At 47.7% G+C, this 25191-nt stretch overlaps 1 protein-coding gene across 6 annotated transcripts in view; it reads right to left on the reverse strand.

The window, feature by feature from the left end:
* Positions 1 to 25191, reverse strand: part of FA2H (fatty acid 2-hydroxylase) — a 143969-nt gene that overhangs the window by 9486 nt on the left and 109292 nt on the right. For all 6 annotated transcript variants that reach the window (XM_059713726.1, XM_059713729.1, XM_059713728.1 and 3 more), the window contains 3 exons: positions 12135 to 12277; positions 9975 to 10081; positions 134 to 306 (listed from right to left, as the gene is read on the reverse strand). In XM_059713726.1, the coding sequence (XP_059569709.1) occupies positions 134 to 306; positions 9975 to 10081; positions 12135 to 12277 (423 nt within the window). The remainder of the gene's footprint in view (positions 1 to 133; positions 307 to 9974; positions 10082 to 12134; positions 12278 to 25191) is intronic.

The raw sequence follows: 25191 nt of genomic DNA on the forward strand, positions 1-25191 counted from the left end.
TGAGACACCCATATTCCCACTTCTCCAGTCTTAGCAAGTCAACACTGAGAAATTTAGTTTTTAAAAAATCAAGGTGAATCAGATTCAGACAGGGAATTCCACACATCTATAGGCAAAGATATATCCTACTCACCTTATGATGCTGGCCATGCAACAAGAAATGCAGTGTGATGAGATAATAGTTGCTAGCAGGTGGATTCATGTGGAAGACAAAGCGATGGATGACATACTCCACTAAGGACCACAGGCCCATTCCCAGGATGAAGAGGAATGGGAAACAGTATTTGTGGACAGGAATGGAATACTCTACGTAACAAGGAGACATGCAGCTGTCAGCATCCATGCATTGCTACCATATCCGGTAAACAAGACAGGTGACCTTGAAGACAAATCACTTGATACTCCTTCATGCTTTTCATATTTATTATATTTCTCTTTCAGAAGGGCCAGGTGCATTTATTTGATAGGACCTTCTTGTCTTCGGGTCTTTCTACATCCAGGCTTTTCATTTAATAGATTTCATAGACATTAGGGCTGGAAGTGACCTTGCAAAATCACTATTCCTATGAAAATCTACCTCAACAGCTGATGCTTGGCTCTACAGACCAGGGTCAGTGCTTGGCTTGGCTGTTGCAACCATCTACTTTCTGTCAGCTCTTCCAAGTATTTTCAAAATGTCTTAGCCAAGACCTTCATGAGCTGCACTGACCACATCTCCCCCTTGTCAGATAATTCTGGTGATTTCTATTCTCTTTCAGTATCAAGTTAAGGCTTATGCTCACACCAAAATCTGCCTAAATCCAACCTATCTCGCAAGCATTTCCTTACAATTCATTGAGGATTATCTGGCAATTATGGCCTTCACTTGCTTCCAGATTACAGACATGCCCTGCACCAGAAAAATCACCACATATTCTGAATCTGTCTGCAAAGACAATTTGAAAGAACTATTTATATTGTGGCACCTACAGCTAACAAAGAAAACCCCAGAACCACAGCCTTAATTAAACAGCAAATCTATCTGCATCCGTCCCTGCCATTTTCAATAACCTGCTTCTTTGTGCAGGGGAAGATCACATGTATGCCTCTACTAGGCTGGATAATTTTGCCAAACTGATTTCTCTGTGGAAAGGGGGCTGCTTGGTTGAGTAAGTCAGTGGGAGAGCAGTTTTCCTGTGGGCATGGCTCAAATGCACATTTTTGTTTAGTTCCCATTAAGTTACTCTTCAGAAACCGTGTTCCTTAGAGAGAGGACTCTCATGAGGGAAATAAGAGCCAGCCAGCATATCTAATACTTGGTTTATGTGGAGCCTATCAGGTCTCCCACTAAGTGTAACTGGCTGCATTTCATACTTTTTACAACAAAAAATGCATGGACACCTTAGTTTCAATCTAGGATGTGACACTGGATGCCCTAACCCTATCACTACCCTTACACAATGGCTAGTGTTAAAGCACCATCCTTTCAAATAGGTATTCTGCTTTTATTTTGCTCAAACCAATGTCCTGGCAGTTCCCATGGTGGAAGAAGTTCTTGTGTGTTCTTAACAGCATTCCCCTTCCCTCTTGATAATTTCTTGGAGACTGTCCATTAACAGCCAGTCAGCAGCAAGAAATAAAAAGCGGGGCAGGACTGGTAAACTACACAGGAAGTATTGGCCTCCCATGCAGCAAGAAGCATGTGACAAGTTCCCTTTAGGGTTGTAAAATCAACAAATGGAGCTCAGATCAAGATGCTAAATTGACAAACAGAAGAAAGCTGAGCTTCGACTCCAGCAGTATGCAACAGTCTATGCCACTTTGTTGCAGACTGCAGGCCTGATGTAGGCCTGATGTACATCTAATGCTATAGCACAGAGGTTGCAACCTGTGGCATGCGGTCTCTGTGTATGGCACACAGAGGACTGGGGATGGGATAAGCAGCAGTCACAGAAGCACAAGAGAGAGAAGGCAGAACTAAAGATCAGGCAGGAAAGGGGACCAAAGAAGGGACAAGCAGGGAGAGTGCAAGGCTAATTTGTGGCAGGTCTATTGAAAAAGTTGACTTGCCCAGCTAGAGCAGATGGAGCGGTAGAAGCAAAGCCCCAAAGTTGGGCAAGTGAGACACCTGGAAGAAGCACAAGAAGGAGGGGGAAACAGGGGAGGCTTTCTCATTCTTCCTGAGACAGTAGGGCAAGCTGGTAGTTACCTCAGGTGTCTGCACACAAATGTACAGAGCCTGGGAAACAAGAGGGAAAAATTAGAAGTCCTTGCACAGTCACAGAGCTATGACATGACTGGAATAACAGAGACTTGGTGGGAGCTTGCATCAGTGGAGCACTGTCATGGATAGGTACAAACTGTTCAGGAAGGACAGGCGAGGAGAAGAGGAGGAGTTGTGCTTTATGTAAAAGAGCTGTATGATTGCTCAGGGCTCTGGTATAAACCTGGAGAGAAGGCTGTTGAAAGTGTCTAGGTTAGGGTCAGAGGGGAGAGCAACAAGGGTGATGTTATAGCAGGTGTCTGCTATAGACTATCGGACCAGGAGGATGAGGTGGACAAGGTGGACGAGGCTTTCTTCAAACTCCTAGCAGAAGTTCCTGATCACAGGACCTATTTCTCATGGGAGATTTCAATCACCCTGACAGCTGCTGGGAGGGCAATACAGCAGTGCCCAGGCAATCCAGGAAGTTTTTGGAGAATATTTGGGAGAACTTCCTGGTGCAAGTGCTGGAGCAGCCAACTAGAGGACATACTCTTTTTCACCTGGGGCTCACAAACAGGGAAGAATCAGTGGGGAATGTAGAAGTGGATGGCAACTTGGGAAGCAGCAACCATGAAATGGAGTTCAGGATCCTGAGGAAAGGAAGGATGGAGAGCAGCAGAGTAAGGACCCTGAACTTCAGAAAAGCAGACTCCAACTTGCTCAGGGGGCCAATAGGCAGGATCCCTTAGGAGGCCAGTCTGAGAGGGAAAGGAGTCCAGGAGAGCTGGGTTGTATTTTAAAGAAGCTTTACTAAGAGTGCAGGAAACAAACCATCCCAATGTGCAGGAAGACTAGCAAGTATGGCAGAAGACCCACTTGGCTTAGCAGGGAACTCTTCAGTGAGCTAAAACACAAAAAGTAAGCTTACAAGTGGAAACTTGGACAAGTAACTAGGGAGGAGTATAAAAACATTGCTCGGGCATGCAGGGATGAAGTCAGGAAGGCCAAAGCACAACTGGAATTGCAGCTAGCAAGGGTCATGAAGGGTAACAAGAAGGATTTCTACAAGTGTCACCAACAAGAGGAAGATCAGGGAAAATGTGGGTCCCTTACTGAATCAGGAAGGCAACCTAGTTGTAGATGATGTGGAAAAGGCTAAAGTACTCAATGCCTTTTTTATCCTAGTCTTCACAGGAAGATCAGATCCCAGACTACTGCATCTGACAGCACAGTTTGGGGAAAGAAGTGAGTAGCCAATATTGGCAAAGAATAGGTTAGAAACTATTTAGAAAAGCTGGATGTGTACAAGTCCATGGGGTTGGACATGATGCATCTCAGGGCGATGAGGGAGTTCATTGATGTGACTATAGAGCCACTAGCCCTTATTTTTGAAAACTTGTTGGTCAGCCTCACGTCACAGAAAAATTATGAAGCAGGTCCTCAAGGAATCCATTTCTCAGCACTTGGAGGAGAAGAAGATTAGGGATAGTCAGCATGGATTCACCAGGGGCAAGTCATGCCTGACCAATCTGATTGCCTTCTATGATGAGATGACTGGCTCTGTGGATATGAGGAGAGCAATGGACATGATATACCTTGACTTTAGCAAAGCTTTTGATATGATTGCCCACAGCACTCTTGCAAGCAAACTGAGGAAGCATAGGTTGGAAGAATGGACTGTAAGGTGGATAGAGAGCTAGCTGGATTGTTGGGTTCAACAGGTAGTGATCAATGGCTTGAGGTCTAGTTGTCAGCTGGTTTCAAGTGGAGTGCCCCAGGGGGCGGGTTTGTTTAGTATCTTCATCAATGACCTGGAAGGAGTGGACCCTCAGCAAGTTTGCAGATGACACCAAGCTGGGGGAACTAGTAGATCTGCTAGAGGGTAGGGCTAGGATTCAGAGAGTCCTTTGCAAATTAGAGAATTGGACAAAAAGAAATCTCATGAGGTTCTGAATTTAGGACAGAACAATCCCATGCATCAGTACAGGCTGGGGACTGACTGGCTAGGCAGCAGCTCTGCAGAAAAGGACCTGAGGGTTACAGTAGACAATAAGCTGAATATGAACCAACAAGTCCTTGTGAAGAAAGCTAATGGCATACTGGGCTGCATTAATAGGAGTGCTGCCAGCAGAATGAGGGAATTGACTATTCCCCTCTATTCAGCACTGGAGAGGCCACATGTGGAGTCATGGGTGACTGGTGCCACCTTAGTCAGGGGGAGCACATGCCAATCTTGCTGACTGGGGGGACATCCCCCCATGGCCAAGCTCACCAACCGGGGCAGGGAGGGGGATCCCCGCGGCCTATCTCGCCAACCGGGAAGCGGCCATGGTGCTCCCAGAAGTAGCTGAGGCACTCCCACTCTCCAGCCAGTGCTTGTGGGGAGGGCACTCCCACTTACTTCCCTGCCCGCTGCCTAAGTGGGGAGTGCAACCTGCCAAGGGGTGAACCAGCGCTCTCTACACGTTGCCACTGTCTGGAGTACTGTGTCCAGTTTTGGGCTCCCCCACTAAAGAAAGGATGTGGACAAATTGGAGAGAGTCCAGTGGAGGGGAACAAAAATGGTTATGGGGCTGGGGCACATGACTTCTGAGGAGAGGCAGAGGGAATTGGGCTTATTGAGTCTGAAGAAGCAAAAACTGATGGGGGATTTAATAGCAACCTTCAACTACCTGAAGGGGGTTCCAACAAGGATGGAGCTGGACTGTTCTCAGAGGTCCCAGATGTCACAATAGGAAGCAATGGTCTCAAGTTGCAGCAAGGGTAGTTTAGGTTAGATATTACGAAACCTCTCTCCAGGAAGGTATTGAAGCACTCAAACAGGTTACCCAGAGAGAAAGTGGAGTCTCCATCCTTGGAGGTTTTTAAGACCCAGGTAGACAAAGTCTCGGCTGGGATGAAATGGCTGGGGATGGTCCTGCTTTGAGCAGAGTGTTGGACTAGATAACTTCTTAGGGTCTCTTCCAACCCTAATTTTCTATGATTTTATGAATGAGAGGCACTTATATGTACACCTTTAAAAAGCTTCACTAAGTGTCCCAAAGCCTTAGGCTACGCCTAGGATTTTGGTATTTCAATGAACAAATAGTCTAAACCTGTAAAAAAAACCAACTGTTCTTTCTGAAGGGAACTGGTTTTAAGTTACTTGGAAGAGGGCAGAGGTGGGGGATAAAAGAGAGTTGCTGGTGATTACCAACCGGGGATGACAATTTTCTCTCCTTGGGTTGGCCAATGCACACTACTATAGTCCTAAAACTGCCAGCAGCATAAACACTGTTTCTACCTAAGACTAACTTTGAAAATCCCTCCCTAAAGAAAGTTTCAACCAAAATAAATTACTATTTTTAGGAAAAATATTTTCTCATAAGTCATGCAGGTTTTTTCAGAAAAAAATTAAAAATACAACAATTGCCACATGTCAGTCCTCAAATGCTACGGAGGTGTGTCTCAGGAGTTGCTGTTCACGTGATTATGATACCTATACTGCTTCCCCAGTGTTCAAGCATGTTCTGCCAGTAACACTTGGTCCAGATGCACCAAGCCTGGACATCAAACAGTGAAGTTACTCAGGGCAACCTCCACCACTGCTCCAAGGTCTGATTTGTAAGATTGGTACATGTGGGGTGGGATCAAGCAAGCGAGGCCATGCCTTTAGTAGTCCTGAAGTGCACTGATGTAGATATATACCAGTGCTCCTTTCCTCTGTATGCCAGGATCTAGGGTCAGACTACATTCTTAGCAATGCACGATGACTACAGGATAGCTAGAGAATGTGGTGTGGGGCTTAGCTTAGTGAAGGTGATGCCACTCACACTGTAGAAAAAAAAAATGCAAGGCACCTATACAACAATTCCCACAAGATACCACAATGGCATACCAGAATCAAAATATTTTTGTTTTCTGGCAACAAAAGAAGTGTTTGGTCCATTAACAAAACACTGATACTTTCTGCAAGAACTAGACACTTGTTGCAAAGAATGTTTGATGAAGGGTGCTTGTGCCCGAAAGCTTGCAATTAAAGAATTTTTTTTGCAAAAATCTTGTTGGTCTAATAAAAGATATCATCTCTACTGACTGCTTTTTCTAAAACCAAGGTTTTCTCTTAAAATTTTCTATCCATGTTTCAAGCAGTCCTGGCAATGTTGCTCCTAATGCAGACATGCAGCACCTTTTTTTAGGGTGGAGAAGGCAGTGAAAATCAAATACTACTGTATTAATGTGTTTCTGGAAACCTGAAAAGAAAATCAGCTAAAAATGATCAGGAAAAAACTGAACATTTAAGTAATTTCTGACCTCACCTTGACATCAGCTCCCCACATTAATGGCAGACTATGCAGCAGCAGGGGAACACAGGACAAAGGATTTGGAAAGTTACTGAAAAGCCTCAGAGGTTGATGGGGTAGTGTACGGGAAGTACCTAGAGGTTCTTCAGGCCAAAAAGTATAACTTCCCACCCCAGATTTATGGTGACTTCTCTAGGAGGCCCCCTGACAACAGTTATAGTTGCAATGGTTACAATATTTCTGCTGAAATGAAGTAAAATGTGCTGCTAATTCTAGAACGGAGTTCAACAACATACAAGCTGCATCTAGCTCACAGGGCCACTGGATCCAACCCACAGAGCTTTGCCCTACCATGCCAAGGCTGGGCAGTGTAGAAGACCTGTGCTGGGCGCTGTGACCACACCACAGTTGGGATGAGAGAGAAAGGGGAGAAGCAGTGGCAGTGTTGACACAATTTCCAGATACCTGGCCCCAGCGTAGCTCCCCATGAACTGGAAGTGGTGCCTGAGCAGCAGCTGGAGAGCTGAGAGAAGTGGCAGGTGCACAGGTGCAGCTCCCAGCTGGGGCCCAGTGTGGGCATGGGGAAAGCCGCCTGCCCTTGACATGCTAATGAATCCCTTTGGCCCACAATGGATGAGAGCTGGGTTGCTCCAGCATGTTGTTTGTAACAGGGTTCTGGTGTAGAATATTTTGCAGAGATGCATTACAATTCCAAAACTTTTACAGATGATGAAACAAGGAGCAACAGTTTCAAGCTGCAGCAAGGGAAATTTAGGTTAAATATTAGGAAGCATTTTCTCACTAGGAGGGTAGTAAAACACTGGAACAGGTTACCCAGAGAGGTGGTGGAAGCTCCATCCTTGGAGGTTTTCAAGACCTGGCTAGACAAAGCTTTGGCTGGGATGATCTAGTTGGGGATGCTCCTGCTTTGAGCAGGGAGTTGGACTAGATGACCTCCAGAGGTCCCTTCCAACCCTAATTTTCTATGAATCTATGACGATGACTTTTGGTGTGAGGGGGATAAGGGGTGGGGGAGGAAGAAAAATTCTGCCCTGAAGTGGACAGGGAAGGGGCTCAGATATGGAACACTCACATCCCAGACTAGGACTCGACCACCCCCCACACCCCTACACTTGCCCCCCCCCCCCAAAAAAAAAAAAAGGTTTCATGTTCATTCTGCCTGGGGGGGCGGGGGAAACAAACATTACTGTGAAAGGGAACTGTCATTCTTCCATCAGCTATCAGCTATTTCCAAATGCACCCAGAGTTCGTCTGCAAAAAAAATTAAACCGGTTCATTGGGAGGAGCAATCTGACCAGAGACCGACCCCCCCCCTCCCAGTTATGACGTTCAAATCTTACAGGAGGGCTCTCGTCTCTTATGGGGTGGGGCTCAGCTCCCCAAGCTCCCTTGTAATTCACACCCTGAATGCACCCACTCTCTGCCCCATGAAACGACCAGCTCAAGTGCATGCTGCTGGGCCAATGCCACTTCACACTGGGTCAGCCTGCCAAGAGGAGGAGATTCCCCTCTACCCTTGATACAACTGATGCTAGTACTAAATGGCATCTCAAAAGTAATTCAATTGAAAGGGGAGGAAAACAGCATGCTAAAAACAAACAACACAAACAGCTCTGAGATGCCTTGCAACTAACTACAGTTGTTGCCTGGAAGGCAGACAGTGGGAGATCCAATTGCAAGAACTGCATATGAACAAATGCCATGTTGTGAAAGGCCTGTTAAGTACCAGCAGCACTAAACAATGAGATTAACAATTCTGGTGGGCTGCAAAATGACATTGCTGTTTCTATCTCTTACTTTCAGTGGCAAAACTGGGTACATTTTAGTACAGCAGGCTGGAGGCCACCAGAGCTGGGGTCTGTCATCTCCAGAGCCTGTGGGTTCCTTAGTTTGGTTTGGCTAGATATGTATTCAGAGTACAATGATTTGCAGCTGTGTCAAAGAATGCCAAAGTCAATTGTGGAGAATCTTGCTCCATTTGTTTTTAAAACCATTCCAGACTACTGAGACCATTTTATGTACTTAGGGAATGAGGCCATTTGGAGCTGGATTTACAGCAAAGAAGTGTTGCCAAAATTCAGCATAAGGTACCAGTGTAGGACAGTAATTCCTTGTCAATATTTTGATAAATGTCTCACCTAAAAAGCAAATTCACATAAGAAGATGACAACAGACTATGCAGCCTACACTCCCAACAGCAGCCCCCACAGTAAGACCTCAGTAGCCAAGTGAATGTGGGTCCAGGTCACGAACTGTACTGTCAGGGCACTGTGTGCGCCTGCCACTCTGTGTGTGCCTGCCACTTTAAGGGCCTGGAGCTGGCAGCCACCAGGTGCCTGATGAGGGCAGCCATTTTGAGTCAGGGGCTGTCTATATAAACAGGGCAGCTCAGCTGCTAGAGGCCAGGCAACAACATTGCCTGGCCAGAGGTCTGCTGAGATCTATCTCTGGAAGTAAGGGAGGAGCTGTAGGGGATGGTTAGGCATGACCTGGTCCTGGTCCTGGGCATGACCTAAAACTGCACCCTGCCAGGAGTGGGTGGCCTGGTGAGGCTCTCAGTGGTGCGGGAGCCCCCAGGAAATGCCAGGCCAGTTACCATCCTGGTGAAAGTTGGGTTGGGGTGCCTTAATCCCTAGCCCCCACCACTGGGTGGGTAACCCCTGTGTTTGTAGGGCCCAGAGGGCAGACCCCAGGGGACAGAAAAGGGCTAGAGACTCAACCTGAGTGATAGCGTACCCTTGACTGGCCCATGCTGGGGCCAAGACCAGGATGGTCAAAAGGGCCAGGGGCCCACCATGAGGGATGCCCAAGAGCTGGAGGCCTGGGGTCCTGACTGGCCTGGAGGTGGGCCAGGGCTGGTAGCCAAAGGTCCCAGGGGTACCACACCTGAGAGGGGAAAATAGTTTCAGGGAGCTAGGGAGCCTGAAAGAAGGTGGGGCAGAGTGCCCCCTGGCATCGGGGCAGCAAAATGGGTGGCCTCCCACTTAATTGACATCTATTAATTAATTAATTAACATCAAGGCATGGAGGGTGAGAAGGTGGGTGGTTGGCCCAAGAACAGGTGAGCAGGCCATGGAGATAGGCCCCAAGAGGACCGCTGTTGCATGTACAATTAAAGGGAAAGCATAGGACGAGATTATAAACAAGGTCAGCCTTTAAATGAAGCACAGTCAACAATGAGGAAGAGGCCAAATGTTATTTCAATAGCTGGATATGAATGCAGAGTTAGTTCACTGCTATTCCAAGCAACAAACTGCATTTTATTTTGAAAAATGTACTGGGGAAAGAAAAAGAAAAGCAAGCTAGTCATGCCTCCTGTTGTTCCCTCTCTCCTCCCATGCACCGATTTAGTGTCACCTTCACATTACAGGACAGCACAGGTCAATGAAGCCTGGTAGCAACTCATGGGGAAAACCTGCATTTAAAGGACCAAGCATGGTTCCCTTCCATTGATTTCTTAAAGATACAGCAGTGGGATTAAATACCTGATGTCAAAGAAGAGAAGAGCCTGGTGTTTCCCTGACCAAGAGAAGTGTAGCAGAGCCAGCTGACATACAGGACTACAGGCATCCAAACCACAATAACTATATACCTAGAAGATGGAAGAAACACATTCAAGAATGAGAGGTTTCTTGGTGCTACAATGGAAACTTAATTCAAGAACAGGGCACAAGTCACAAGAATATTTAAACACCTGCTTCAGGCTGACAGAAGCTAAAATGACTGCTGCAGGGGAAACTTGGACAAGTATTGGCCACAAAACCCAAATACTGACCATTTTACATGTGGTAGCAGAGGTGTAACTGGTAAGGTTCATGCCTTGGGCAACATCTGCTGTGATGGGACTTCAAAAGTCACTGTGGATATTGTGGCTGGGGACAGGTCTCTGGCAGTCTCATGCTGCAGTCAGGAGGTGGCAGTGACATAGCCAGCAGCTGGGGAGTTAAAAGAGCAGATGCCAAACAAGACCCTAGCGTTGCCCGCACTGCAACTGCTGCCAAATTTTGTTGCAGTGGCAAATTAGTAAAGGTAAATTTTGCAGCGGAAAAATATGGGAGCTGCAGTAAGGAGGGAGCAACGTTCAGTCACTGTTCTGTTAAACCCCTGGTTGCTGCCTGCATCAACACCTCAGGCCTAGCAGTACTCTGGTAGCCCCTCTAGTTCACATATGGGAGTTGTGTTCTGATTGCCAACCCTGGAGTAGTTACACTATTGCCTGGCAGGCCTCAACAACCAAAATCCACTAGAAAGATGTCATGATTCAAGAAAAATATGAAAAAAGTTTTGATGTAGTCTTTCTGCACCTTAAAACAGCAGTAACTGGCATGGGAACCTTTAGGTACTGCTAAACAAACAAGTGCTATGAGGAAACTATAGCATTATGGTATTATGTGGTCATAGCTACTTGCATTCACATGCTTACCCTACAGCAAGTGCAAAGGGGCATCCCTGGGGTAAGAGCATACGCACAGACTGTTACTAGGCCTGTGCAAAGCGGCTAGTATTCACTTTGGATTCAGATTCAGCCGATTTGGGGGACAGTGATTCGATTCAGTGATTTGAAGCCCCAGGGCCGCTGCAGGAGCACTGGTGAGTTCGGGGTTTTTTTCATTTAAGGGGAGGAAAAAAAAAAGGGGGCTGGAGCTGGGGTGGGTAGGGCAACCATGGAGGGGTGGGGGCTGGGAGAAGGGGCAGAGGTCAGGGGGCTTGTGACAGAGCCCCCCCATGCAGCGTGGGGCAGTGGGGGGCAGCAGGAATCACCCCCTGCCTGGCATCACCTGGTGAGTTGGGGCTTTTTTTTTTTTTAAAGCACCAGGAGCTGGGGCAGCCATGGAGGGGGGGCTGGGGGAGCAGGCAGGGGACAGGGGCTGGTGGGGGTCCCCCCCATGGTCCCCTCCCCCTTCCTCCAGCCTCCCCTCCTCCGCCCCCTACTTACCAGCTCCAAGTCTGGCTCCAGCTCCCCGCTGCAGCTGGCAGAGACTGCCCAAATCATCAAAGATCTCTGAATCTTTTCCAAAGATTTGGAGAGCTTCAAATTGATTCAGACCTTTTTATTGGTCCCCTGATTCGATTCAGATTTGAAGATTTGGCCACCGAATCGGGTCACATCTCCTCCAAATCGAATCAGTACCTGAAGCTTCGTGCAGCCCTAACTGTTACAGCCTGTCAGCTGACCCACAGCTGTGGAGTGTTATGGGAAAAGGAACATTGGTGGACTATAAAGCAAGTCTCATCCAATATCATTCCTTGACAAAGTAATTCTCATTGTATTCATTGTAGTACTGATTAGAAGGTGGTAAATGATGGGAGAAAGGTCTTCATGGTTCCAGCAAGACACAGATGTTGAATCACCCATAGGAAACTGTCTTGGTACCAGAGCTCAGTCTAACCTTCAGATTTCAGCACCCTGAATGCCTGCATGCAACAGGTTTCTCCAACCAGAACAGCAGGAGTTGTCAGTGCTATGACAAAAGGTAGATGGGCAGGAAAAGGCCAGCCAGATACAGACTTCTATCCCTTCCCTGGGGATGCCATCTCTGGTCAATACCTATTCAAAGTTCTATTCTTGGATGCACCAAGCAGCACCTGCCTTGCAGACAGATGAGGTCAGAACAAGCTTCAGTGAGATATCTTCAGACACTTACCAGGCTGTTTTTGAGAAGGACTCTATGATATCTGAGTGGAATAAACGGATGGGTCGATCCACAGGTTGATGCACCCACTCATCATATTTCTCCCCCAGGTGACCCACCTGCCATAGAAGTGGTCTGTGCCAGTCCACAAGATCCTGGGGAGCAAAGAACAAGGTTTAAGGTCTACAATCACATCCTTCATCTATTTTACATTTCATGCCTTGCATAGTGCTTTTCTCTGTGTTACTGACAGAGCCAGCTAACCCTCCCACAGAGAAGACCTGGGTGAGCTAGGTCGTATGTATAGCCTACACATGATAACTTGTCTCTTTTCTAAACGGGAACACCTCAAACTCTTTACTCAGGCTCAAGGTTAAGACTGCTGTATGCTGGGAAGCTTCCCTAACCACAGTGCTAAGAATCTCAGAGGTTATGCTAAATAAATAAATAAATAAAAGCTAACAGCACACTTTTGAGTATGAGTATGAAACACTTTTTTTAAGTGACAAAAAACATCATGTCACCAGAGATCAAAGCCCCCTTATGGCAGGGCACTGTTTGTGCCTGCCACTTTAAGATCAGAGCCAAACAGCTAGCAGGTGCCAGCTAGCGGCAGTCATTTTAGATTCAGGGCTTCCTATATAAGCAGGGCATTTTGCTGCTGGCAGGTTAGACAGCAACATCATCTGGCTGCAGGGTTGTTGGAACACCCTGGAGGTAAGGGAGGAGCTGTAGGGGATGGTCAGGAGGCTCCTGGTCCTGGGCATGACCAGAACTGCACCCTGCCGGGAGTGGGTAGCCTGGTGGGGCTCTCAGTGGTACGGGAGCCCCCGGGAAATGCCAGGCCAGTTACCATCCTGGTGAAAGGTGGGTCGGGGTGTCTTGACCCCTAGCCCCCACAACTGGGTGGGTCACTGGCTAATAGGGCCAGAAGGCAGACCCTGGAGATAGTGGGGCTAGAGACTCAGACCTGATTGAGAGAGTACTCTCAACTGGTCAATGCTGGGGCCAGGACCAGGCCTGTTGAAAGGGCCAGGGGCCCACTGCAAGGGATGCCCAGAGCTAGGAGGGCCTGGGGTTTCTGACTGGCCTTGGAGGTGAGGCCAGGGCCTGTATGGCCAAAGGTCTCAGGGGGACCACACCTGAAAAGGGAAAATAGTTTCAGGGAGCTAGATGGCCTGAATGAAGGCAGGGTAGGCCACCTGAATGGAAGGATCTTGGAGGGGTCCTGATAGGAGGATTCTGGGGCCCAGTGTGGGACCAGTGAGAGTAATTATGGATACCATCTGCGAGGCATGGGCTGTGGTGTAGAGGAGGTACAGAGCTGCAGATAGCGCTCCCTGGCATTGGGGCAGAAAAATGGGCAGTGTCCTGCCTAATTAAGATGGTTAATTAATTAATAACAAGGTGTGGCAGGAGAGAAGGCAGGCGGTTGGCCCAGAAACAGGTGGGCGGGCCAAAGGTAAATCGGCCCCGAGAAGGCCCCCATTACACCCCTCCTCCCCTTGTCCCTTATAGGGTTACACAAGTAGGACCAACTGTCTGCCTTCTACCTTGCAAAGTGGCGCTTCAGTGACCCAGCACAACACAAATGAGTCCACATTTTGTTGCAAGGTAAAGTATCCAAATTCAAGTGTAAAAAGTACCCGGACCAGGAAGCAGAAGTGTTGGATGGTGTCAGAGGTGGCTCCTGTAAGCCTGTTTCTGTGGCTTTTCAGAGTTGCCAGTAGGAAATTGGCCAGGCAGATCATATGCCTTTTGGCTGCTCGGTACAGAATAGAGATGGACACTAGGGCTATGCAAAATTTCACCAGCCGTTTTGTTTTGACACTGTTTCAACTCATTTCAAGTTCCAAACAGCGAAATCGAAACCAAATGAACGGCTTCGAAACAGCCTCAAAACAAAACAAGACAAGTCAAAACGCTTTGAAAGTTTCAAGGGTATACTTGGTAGCTGTGTTGGTCTGAGACAAAAAGACATACAAAAAAACTAGAACTCTTGGTTCCAAAATGATACCTTTTATTAGACCAACTGGAAAACGGCATCATTTTGGAACCAAGAGTTCTAGTTTTTTGTATGTTTTTTTCTGGTCTCAGACCAATACAGCTACCATGTTTCAGGGGTGTACTTGGAAGATACCAAATCTCAGGCGATTTTTGGATTTTAAACTTCATTGCAGAACAACAAGGAAGTTTGCTGTTTTTTTTTTACCTCCCTGCCTGCCATCTGACATCTCCAGGGAAGGAATTCTCCTTGATCAACACATCGAAGAGCTACTCAACACAGCTCACAGACACTCCCATGGACCCAGAGGGACAGCCTTCCATCTTCAGCTCCCTCTGCACAAAAATGAAGTTTATTTCTTACCTATGGGGACTGTTTACCATCTTCTACCCTCTACACTTTTCCCAGAGCCTGACAAAGGGACTTTGATCCCAAAAGCTTGAAGAAAAGGACAATTTTCTTGCCATTTTCCAGTTGGTCTAATACAAGGTATCATTTTGAAACCAAGAGTTCTAGTTTTTTGTATGTCTTGAAAGTTTGAAAACGTTTTGAGTTTCAAAGCAGCCAGTCAGGTGGTGGGAGATGGGGGGAGAACCAGGGCTGCATTCCCAATGGCTCCAGGCTCAGCCACAAGGGAAGCACAGCCCTGGTTCTTGCCACCTCCTGCAGCTGGGGTGCAGGAAGCTGATCACAGCATAGGGGAAGGGAACTGAGCCCCGGCTCAGTCCCCCTCCCCAGTGCTGCAATCAGGCTGGAGAAGGGAACTGAGCTGGATCAGGCTGGGAAAGGCAACTCAGCCCAGCTGGGCTGATTTCCTTTCCCCAGCCCGATCTAGTGCTGGGAAGGAGAACTGAGCAATAGGGCTCAGTTCCCTTCCCCAGTCCCAGATGACAGCACCGGCTTCCCGCCCTCATCTGGCAGGCAGATCGGGGGGGGGAGGCCCTTCAGCCCCAGGAGGACTGGCACAGCCCCAGCAGCCCTCCTGGGGTTGGGGCCCAATCTGCCTGCCAGATGAGAGAGACTATTTCAAGCTTCCCCATTGTAGAGAACGGGCGAAACATCGAAACAGCCTCACTGTTTCGATGACATGAAATGGAACAGCTGTTTCAACTTGAAATTAAATTCAAAACAAAATCCTGTTCCATCGAAACCTCAAAACTCAAATCAAAACAGAACTGTATCATTTTGCACAGCCGTAATGTACACCATCTCCCAAGTCCAGAATTCCAAAAAGGATGTTGAGGGCAGCAAGGAACTGCAGCTGAAGGCAGTCCAGGAAGGCCTGAAAGAGTCTCCTCCACCTTCTCTTTGCAGGAAGGTCAGGCCAACAGTGCCATTGGATCTCAGAGACAGACTAAGGTGCCTGTGGCCAGGACCCCATGCAGCAGTGGCCACTGCAGGTCACCAGTTCTTTGGAGATGGGTAGTTTGTACAGGGTGTGCCAGGTCCATGCGCTTGCTCTGGTGTTGATGTCACTAAGTACCACCTCCAAGTCAAGTTGAGACAAGTGGCAAGAACATGAGTATAATGTACTGTGACTGTCCATGTGTACCGCACTTTCTGAGATGGGATCTAGAGGTTCATCCAACCACTGTTCTTGGTGGGCAAAGGGAGGGATAGCAAGGTGCTGGGGCCTGCCACACTCATCCTTGTCCACAGCAGGAGAAGCAGGCAGTGATAGAGGGGGGCTGTCTAGTGAGCTACCATCAAGGAAGACTTGTCATGCATAGAGGTCATCTTCTAGCACAGCAAGCACATGTGAAGAGAAGACAGCTTTTACTTTAGCTAAAAGGCAGAGCACAGGTCCATTCAATTGGTCAAGGCTTTGGCTGAGAGCCAGACAGACTGAGCTGAGTTGAAGAGGTAGGCTTCTGGAGGTGTGGCTCAGTGACCCCAACTGCAAAGTCAAGTTATGGACTAGGGTCTCCTGCATCAGCTCTGGAAATTGCAGATACCTGCCCTGGCTTCTTGGTGGGAGGTAGGCCTGAAAGGCCCAAGCAAAGCTGCAGTAGAAGGGTAGCAGGGCATCCTGACCAAGGTGATCAGAATCCAACAGGAAAAGTTCGGTCCCCCACCTGATACAGAAAAGCAAAGGCTAGCTGTCACTAGGGAAAGCATTGCTCAGTAAAGAGCAGGTGCCAAAGTGCTTGCAAGTGGAAGGTAGCCACTTTGCTCACTAGATAGATTAGCCCCTGACCTCCCTCATAAAACAGACAGCTCAGAGCTGAGCTATGCTTCTACTCAAGTCAATGGAGGCTAAGCCCTTTCACAAATACCACATATAACCCACCTTGGGTAATTGTTGAGGGAAACCAAGAGTCTGGTGCTTTATCATTTGGGGTACGCATGCTCAAGGTACAAAGAACGAGTCATTGAACATTTGGCTCTATGTGCCACAGTAGTGGTGACGTGTAGGGGGTGCACGGGGGAAAGTGCCAGCCGGTTGGTGGGATCAGCTGCAGGGGGACCCCCTCAGTGAGATTGGCTGCAGGGGGACCCCCCCAGTCACTCACTGGTCGCTGGGGGGGGGGGGGCACATGCCCCCCGTCAACTATGGCATTACCAGTCGCCCATGTGCCACAGTTTTTCATGTTTGTAGCAGGCAAACTGAGTTATGCTAAGGCTTAGCCATAGTCCAGGCCTTCCCAGAACTAAGCAGAAGATTTGAACAGAGCGCCTTCTGTGGCACTGGGAGATGTGAGTGTTGTGACTGGGCAGTAGGTGAGCAAGGGACAGTAGTTTCCCTATAAGGAATGTTGCTGGCACAGTGCCAGGGGAGTGGTGCACCACATAAGGAATGCTTGGTACAGAGCCAAGGGATTGGACAGTTTATGAGAGAAATTACAAAAGTGATGGACAAAGGAACACATGTGTGTTCTGTGTTGCCACCCTGGGGAGGCAGGTGCAGCCTTGGATTTCTTGTTTGAACAACGAGAAATCCAGAAACTAACATCCCACACACCCAGCGGAGGATCTGAGGCCAGTTCCACTGAAGGTTGCTGCTGTAATGCCTGAAGGAACTGCTTGCCAGGTCATATTGCAAGGAAGAATACTTGTAATAAGCTTAGGGGTTACTATTAAACGTTTACTTGATACCAATTCGGACAAGAGGCCATGTGAATCTTTGGGTTTTCTGTTGAAAGGAATCCTAGGGGCAACAATGTTTTTGAATGGATTGCCTTGGGAATAGTTTCATGCAGTTACAGGACTCACCAATTTGACACTGTCGCTTTTCAACTGCTCCCCTATTGAGTTACACCCGGTGTTTGCTTACAGTTGCCAGTGGCAGAAGGTTCCCAAGAACTGGTCTAATAGATATTCCAAGCAGCTTTATGCATGAGCCATTTTTTTTTCTAGTTAAGACAGTACAATGTCCATCTATTTCTTCTGTAGCCCTCAATTTGTGATGTACTAATGCTTTCCTAAATGGGAGCCCACCTCCATCTCCCCCCTCCCCTTCCAGCAGTGCAATCTCCCACCTCAAACCAGAAGTCATTTCTTGCCTTAACCAACCCTATGATTCTGTTGTCATTCAGTCAAGGATAAGATGCAGTGCTGGTTTTATCATAATAGGTGGAATGTGGTTACAGATTGCTGCATATCAGGGAAACCAAACAAGACTTCAGTGATATCTCCCACAACTAAAACGTTAGCTGGATAACCTACTGAGCTCACATGCAAACACAGCGGCACCTCAGGGACTTTACGAAGGCTCAAGGTGAAGGCTGCTGTACCATGCTGCTGCTGTGCGTCTCTGCCCCTCCCCTGCCAGCTACCCAGCTGCAGCATGGGTGCGGCTGGAAGCTGCCCAACACCACCTCAGCTCCCTGTCAGCTTGAAACTATGCCCACACTGCAGCTTTGGGGGGCAGGGGAAAGTGGCAGCAGCACAGGTGCAGTTTCCAGCTGGCCAGTCCTGGCACGGGTCTTCACCACCCAGCCCTGGCATGGACACAGACAAAGACTTCCAAGCTCCATAAGTTGGATACAGTGGCTCCATGAGCCAGATCTGGCCCACAGGCCAGTAAAGTGTAGCAAAAGGTTTCATAAGCAAAGGGGTTACTTTAAAACCTGTGAAGGGACTGCAGGAAGCAGAGTTTCCAAATAAAAAGCAGTGATTAGAATACAAAGGGCAGAGAAGGAGAGGAAAAAGGAAGGGGCACTGCTGAGAGAGGCAAGGTGGGTAGGCCACAGGAACAAAAAAAGTTAATTTACTGAGGGACAGAGGGGTTAAAAAAGCTAATGCAGGTAATACAGTGGTTGTCGACTGCTGTTATGCATACCCCTAAAGGTACTTAAAAAGGTCCTAGGGGGTACACAGACCTAATGTAGCCAGTAAGTGCCCTGTGTGTGTGCACAGCTGCAGAGCAGCACACAGGTGGCCAGGAGAGCAGCTGGGTCCAGCTGGTAAGTATGTTGTGAGGGAAGGGGCTGGGGGAAGGGGGAGGGGGCAGACTAAAACCCCAGCAGTGGGGGAGGAAGTGTGGTTGGGGCAGTGCAGCCCGCAGTGGCACTGTCCTCCCTCACGCAGATCTGGGGGCACACACTCCCATGCCCTCCCAGGAGTGCACGTAGCTGGAGGAGCAGCCCCAGCCCCACTCCCTCCCCCACTGCTGGGCCAGCCCACCCTGCCTTGCATGCAGATCTGGGGGCACATGCCCCCATGCCCTCCCAGGGTGTGTGCACTGGTAGGAGTGCCCCCCTCCCCCCGGGACAAGCTGCTGACGGCTCCATCCTGTCCTCTGCCCCAGCTGTGCAGCCCTAGGCCCAGCCCCAGCCCCACTCCCTCCCTCACCATAGCTGGCTTGATTTGCACTGCACACCCCCCCTCCTGCCTTAAAAACAAGAAAAAAATATGAAGGGGTACCTGAACTGGAACTTTGAAAGAAAAGGTGTACACTTGTTAAAAAGGTTGAAAACCCCTGAGGTAATGGGATAAGAAGCTGTAGCCTTAGTTTAGACCATACTCAAAAACACAATGCATTCTGTGGATGATTTCTTGTTCCACAATTTCCTATTCAATTTCATTTTTAAAGTTTTGTTGTCTAAGAACAACTATCCTGAGGTCAGCCATGGAATGTACAGGAAGATTAAAATGGCAAAGACTTGTGCGTCTTTGTGGAATGAATGTCAGGTTGGTGTCCATTCATTCATACACGTAGGGATTAGGGCTGTGCGAAGCTTCGGGTGCTGATTTGATTTGGAGGAGATTCGGCCCAATTGGTGGCCAAATCTCTGAATCCGAATCAAATCAGGGGACCAATTCAAAGGTCTGAATTGATTTGAAGTTCTCCAAATCAATTTGGAAAAAAGTCAGAGAGCTTCAGTGATTTGGCCAGTCCCTGCCCGCTGCAGCAGGACCTGGACTCTGAGCTGGTAAGCAGGGGCCAGGGGAGGGCGGGGGGCTGGAGGAGGGTGGAGGGGACCATGTGGGGTTCCCCACCAGTTCCCATCCCCTGCCTGCTCCCCCAACTCCCCCATGGCTGCCCTGCCCACCCCAGCTCTGGCCCTTTAAGAAAAAAAAAAAGAAAAGAAAAGAAACCCCAAGCTTACTAGATACTGCAGTGGCCTCAGGGCTTTTGGGGGCTCGTCCAGAGTCCCCATGCAGCATGGGACAGTGGGGGGTGGGGGGATCACACCCTGCTGGGCAGCATCCAGTGATTCAGGGCTGCTTTTTTTTTTTTTTTTTTAAAGGACCAGGAGCTGGGGCGGATGGAGCAGCCATGGGGGGGCTGGAAGAGTGGGTGGGGGTTGGAGGCTCATGGCAGAGCCCCCCATGCAGTGGGGGGCAGCGGGAGGCAGCAGAGATTGCCCCCTCCTCCCCCCGCTGGGCAGGAGCTAGCGAGTAGGGGCTTTTTTTCCCCAAAGAGCTGGGAGCTGGGGCAGGCATTGAGAGTGGATGGGGGATAAGGACTGTGTGATTCAGAGATTCGACTGCTTTCGCAGCAGCCAAATCTCCGAATCATATTTGGCCAGATTGATTTGGGACAGTGATTCGAATGACCAAATCGAATCACTGTCCCCTGAATCGGCTAAATCCAAAGCGAATACTAGCTGTTTTGCACAGGCCTAGTAGGGATCACCTATCGGTCCAATGTCAATAGATGAAGGACACTAAGCAGCTGATGGCATACGTGACATTGATAGAGGTGCAGGTAAATAACATTCAATGTTTATAAACCATATTGTCTGTTCCTGTGATGATATAGTCTGTATTGATGAAGGAGCACAGCAGGCATCTGGGCTCATAGCAAGTCCTGGTGCCTTGGTGAGAACAGGAGTTAGGTCCTGCTGCTAGAGATACACTGTTTGAGGCCAAGGGGCTGACTAAGCTATGGAGCAGCTAATGTGTCCTAGCTACCTTGAGGTGGTTGTCATTTTCCAGGAGGGGTTGAAGGTTAATGATGGGTGCTTACAGATATGAAAAAAAAAAAAAAAAGAAATAAGCAAAACCCCGTGCTTTACTTTCAGCTCAGTGCACAAAGCATGCCTAGAAGAGGCACTGTGTTAGTTTGACCCAGCTCTCCCAAATGGCTTTTTGCTGCTTTTAACTAATAGCTAATTGAATCAGCTTAGATAAAGTGCCAAAAAGCCCTGTTGAAGTGGCACTGGGGAGATGGGTCAAACTAAGACACTTCCACTTCTGGTAAAGCACTGCTTTTTCCCCCCACATCTGTCAGCACCCCATATGTTTAAGGTACTCATGCTGAGGGCTGTAGGTAACAACCAGAAGGGATTCTACTGTCCTTGTCTTAGAGCTGGTATTCTAGCAGTCAGCATAGGGTCTGAGTTTGGCTCTGCTGATTTGAGTGGCTATGGTTTTAGGACTGCATTGTAATGGTAAGAATTTCTGCTCCAGATCCTTAAAGTGTCCATGCCAGCCAGGGGGATTGGAGCAGATACGGTTGCAACATAAAGCTTATCTGTAGATACTGGATCTAGCTGTGGCTTAAGCTGAGCTGCTGGCGTGAAGGTGGCTATAGCTGTAGGCTGGTTTTCGATACAATGTGATGGTGATATGGCCATTGCAAACTTTCACCGTGGTGTTCAAGAAATGAATTTGCTGGGCAGGGTATTCCAGAGTCGGGTCTGAAGGAGAAGTGGAAGTTGTTAAATTCCACTGGGACTTTCTTTAGAGATTCCTTCCCATATGTACATATGATGGAGAGGTCAATATACCTTAGGTATACCAGGGGGGATGAGGGGACAGCTACAGAGGAAATGGACTACAGCAGTTTCTCAACCCGTGGTACACATACCCTTGGGGATATGCGAGACACAAGCAGGGGGTACGCTGGTGATCTTTGCCTGCTCAGGCCAGAAGTTCCGGCTGCTGCCCCTCCTGCTGTGCCCGGGGCTTTCATTCCCCAGCATCAGTGTGCCAGGGGATAGGGAGGGAGGCCCCGTGCAGGCTGCTTTGCCTCAGGCTGCAGCAAGGAAACTGGAAGCGCTATGGTTAGACTTCCGGTTTTGCTTCTGCTGTGTCAATCAGCAAGGGGTACGTAAGGTACCAAATGTTGAGAACCACTGGACAGAGTCTGTTATAATCTGTTGGCATACTGGGGAGGCCATACATATGCCCATGATAGTGCTGTTTGTTTGTAGGTATAGGGAGTCCTCAAATATGAAACAGTTGTGCGAGGACAAAGCAGGAGAGTGTGATGGAAACAGAAACAACATCCTTGTAGGAGATCACGTTCTTTATGGTTTGTAATCCATCCTCATGGGAGATGTTGGTGTACAGAGATGTAACATTCATGGTAGCTAATATGATGGTAGCTGGAAGCTTGTCAATATAAACTAGTTTTAGGAAACCTGTAGTGTCTGTCAAATAGTTGGCAGCTCTTATAGCATATGGAAACAACTGACTCACCGTAGTCAGTAGATGGAAGCATTAATCCTCTCCTCTGTTTCCAGAGGTAGCTTCTTTAAGAGTGTGTCTAGCTCTTCCTGGTATTGTGCTATGGGGTCCTCAGTCAGGAATTTGTAGAACTCTGTGTTGGAAAATTTTCTCTCAGCTTCTTGTATGTAAGCTGCTTTATACAAGATAAGTAGCACTCCCCGCCCTTATCGGCTTGTTGTAGTATAGTATCAGGGCTGCTTTAAGGCTGAGTATGACTTTCCTTTCCGTAGGAATAAGGCTGTGTTTTTTTAAGAAAGGTGCTGCTAAAACAATCGGATGTTCCCCTTCAGGATTCTGGCCAGACCAGTCAGCAACCAGCATGGCTCAGGCACCTCTTCTAGTAACTGTTACTTTGGGATTTTCATAAGGCTAAGGAGAAGGAAGGAGTTGAAAGCAGTAATGCAGGCTTGTAGCTACTGGAAGAAGAGTCTCCCAAATGGACACAAAAGGGCTACTTACGAAGAAAACAAGCTGCAGTGAAATTTACTCTCTCTAGTATAAATAATTATGCTCTTTCTTTATCAGCCCTCATTTTTCTTTTCTTTTTTTAAAGCCACATTGCATTAGAAGTGGAAAAAAGGAGACACCAAGTCTATGTGAAGTTCAAGTAACTTTGGGAACAACAGGAAAGTTCAGAGCTGTGCCTGGAACTTTCATTACTGTTTGCTGCTGGCATGGTCTAATGAAGCCTCTCCAATTGCAAAGAGAGTCCTTATTGTGTGAAAGGTGCCTCTCAAGGCAGCAAGATAAAAATCAGTTTTTTCTTGATTCCATCCTGTGCTTCAGGAAAGATACTGTAATAGCACAGTGGAAGGGTTGTTTGGCAACACAGGACGGAGAACCAGTATGATAGCAGAGTGCCCATGGCTATATATGAGTAATGTGGCATTTATGATGCTACCTACTCATGATGATACATCATGGGATCCCTGAACAGAGAGATAGGCAAATGAAACAAATCATCATGCCTCAGACAACAGTCCTTTCTGGAGAGCTAAATTTCTCACCAGCACAAGTGTGACTTTCCTAGACAATAAATAACTTCTGCAGCGTTGTTTTGCTACACAGAAAACACTTGAGATGCATCCACCAACCTTACTTAAACCTTTCCTTAAAATGTTTGTCATGACAGAAGTAGCTCCCTAGAAATCATAACTGTCCATCTCCTTAGAAACTCCAATTCCTGATGTAAGGAAACAGTTAATGCTTCTGAAAATACTACATGGTTTCTTTCCCTTTTCTTCCTATGTTGCAGAGATAGGCTTCATAAAATTCAGATCCAGGAGTTCAACAATCCCTCCCTCAGAGCCTGTAAGAGTTTGGATCCTGGATATAAACTGGGACCCAAATCCCATGTGGAAATAAAAGTTTACCCTAGCACTAAAGCCAGTGTGAACAGACCACATAGATAGGGAAATATGCAGGAGTAAAATACTTCCTTTAGGATAATGTTTAAGAAGGCAGACATCCATACCTAGGATAGTTTGCCAAACACAAGCTTCAATCATGCTACAGTACTGACTGCTTCATGCACTGCAGTTATAGTCGGGTAGCCATAGAGAAATTTCTCACCTTTCTCATACCTTCCAGCCCAACTGGATGAAAAGGACAACAGAAAAACTGGCTATGTAAAACAATAATCTCCCTGGAGAACAGAAAGAGAAATTGCACTATTTGCACGAACTTCTTTGCCTGAACTTTTTCTTTCAGTTTGCAGAGCACAACATAGGCAAAAGCCACATGCAAAAAGTCAAACTAGGTGGTCTTAAAGGGGAGTGTTGTTCCTCCCATTCCATCCTCCCCTTTCTAAATCATGTGTTCACACAGATGCAACAAAACCAAGAGAGATTTTAAAATCCAAACATCACAAGTTGAGATCCAATTTGCATTTTCTAGCCTGTGCCTGAAGTGCACACCCCTGGGGAGCAGAAAAGGACAGCGACTGGGGCAAACAATGACAAGGTGCAGGCAAGAAATATATGACACTCTAGGAGGCCCAGCTAAGAGCTCAACTCAGAGAAGCAGTGTCTGAGTGGAGAATGGCACTAGCTGCTTGGAATTGAGTGTTCTGTTAAAGCAAAGGGAAATGGCGTTTAAAATGTAGACAGTCTTGGATCTGTCAGGATAAGACAACTGTGTCATTCTTCCATTGAGAGCTGTTGCATCAGGGTGCTTTTACTGCAACCATGTTTGCACCTCCTTTACCCAGAAACTTTAATGGAACAGTCTATTATTCTTGACTCTGCTTTAGCAGTAATTCCTTTCAGCCATGCAGCTTTTGAAGGAACATTAAAACACAGCAAATGTTTGGTTCTGCTTTGTGCTAATTACAAATGAAAATGAAAATCTGCATGCACTTAGAAATAGATACTTGGTTCCCAGGATCTGGTTGGGCTGAAGCATGTAGAGTCCTGACAGTAATCCAATTCTTTTCCCAACAAGATCCCTCCAGGGCTCTGTACCAGCTAAGCTCATTATAAAATGGTTGTTATAAACAGAGATGCCAAAGCCCTTTGTTTGGAAGTTGCAGTGGACTCCCTGTGAATGTATGCAGGGTCCTGGGCAGGAACTGGTCAGTGTCACAACAGGGAGTTACAGCTATGCACACTCATTTCCTAGCCTGGAGGCAGGTTAAAATGCTGCTGTGTTGCTCAAGCCCAACCTTTAAGTTGCAAAACCAAGTAGTTTCTACTCTGGTTTGGCTGGGTAAGTTTCTGACCTAGATGTCTAAATGGAACCTGTCGCTTCGAAAGAAAAGCAATCAGCATGGACTTGCAAAGCCCTGTCACTCCAAGAAGCACAAGTTAGGCACTGTTGTCATACTTCAGAACCCTTTATTTGGGAATGGATGGCTGTATCATTCAAATTTTGTTTTCATACTTAAGTTCTTCCACTGTCCTACCCAGTAGCATAACTAGGTGTGGGCAAGAGGGGCACTCATCTCTGGTACCAAGTTCAGAGGGGCATTGGCACCGGTCCCCAGCCTGACAGTCTGCACCCCAGCAGCAGGAGCAGCCCTATACCTTACTCACACTGGGAACTCCTGAAGAGTCCTGGCTGCTGTTGCTGCTTGAAGAGCAACAGCCAGGCTGGGCACAGCATGTGATGGTGGCAGCAATAGCTCAGCCAAGGACTGTTGAGGAGTTCCTAGCATGGGTACAT

The sequence above is a fragment of the Alligator mississippiensis genome, chromosome 10 (genome assembly GCF_030867095.1).
Source record: "Alligator mississippiensis isolate rAllMis1 chromosome 10, rAllMis1, whole genome shotgun sequence".
Lineage (NCBI taxonomy): Eukaryota > Metazoa > Chordata > Crocodylia > Alligatoridae > Alligator > Alligator mississippiensis.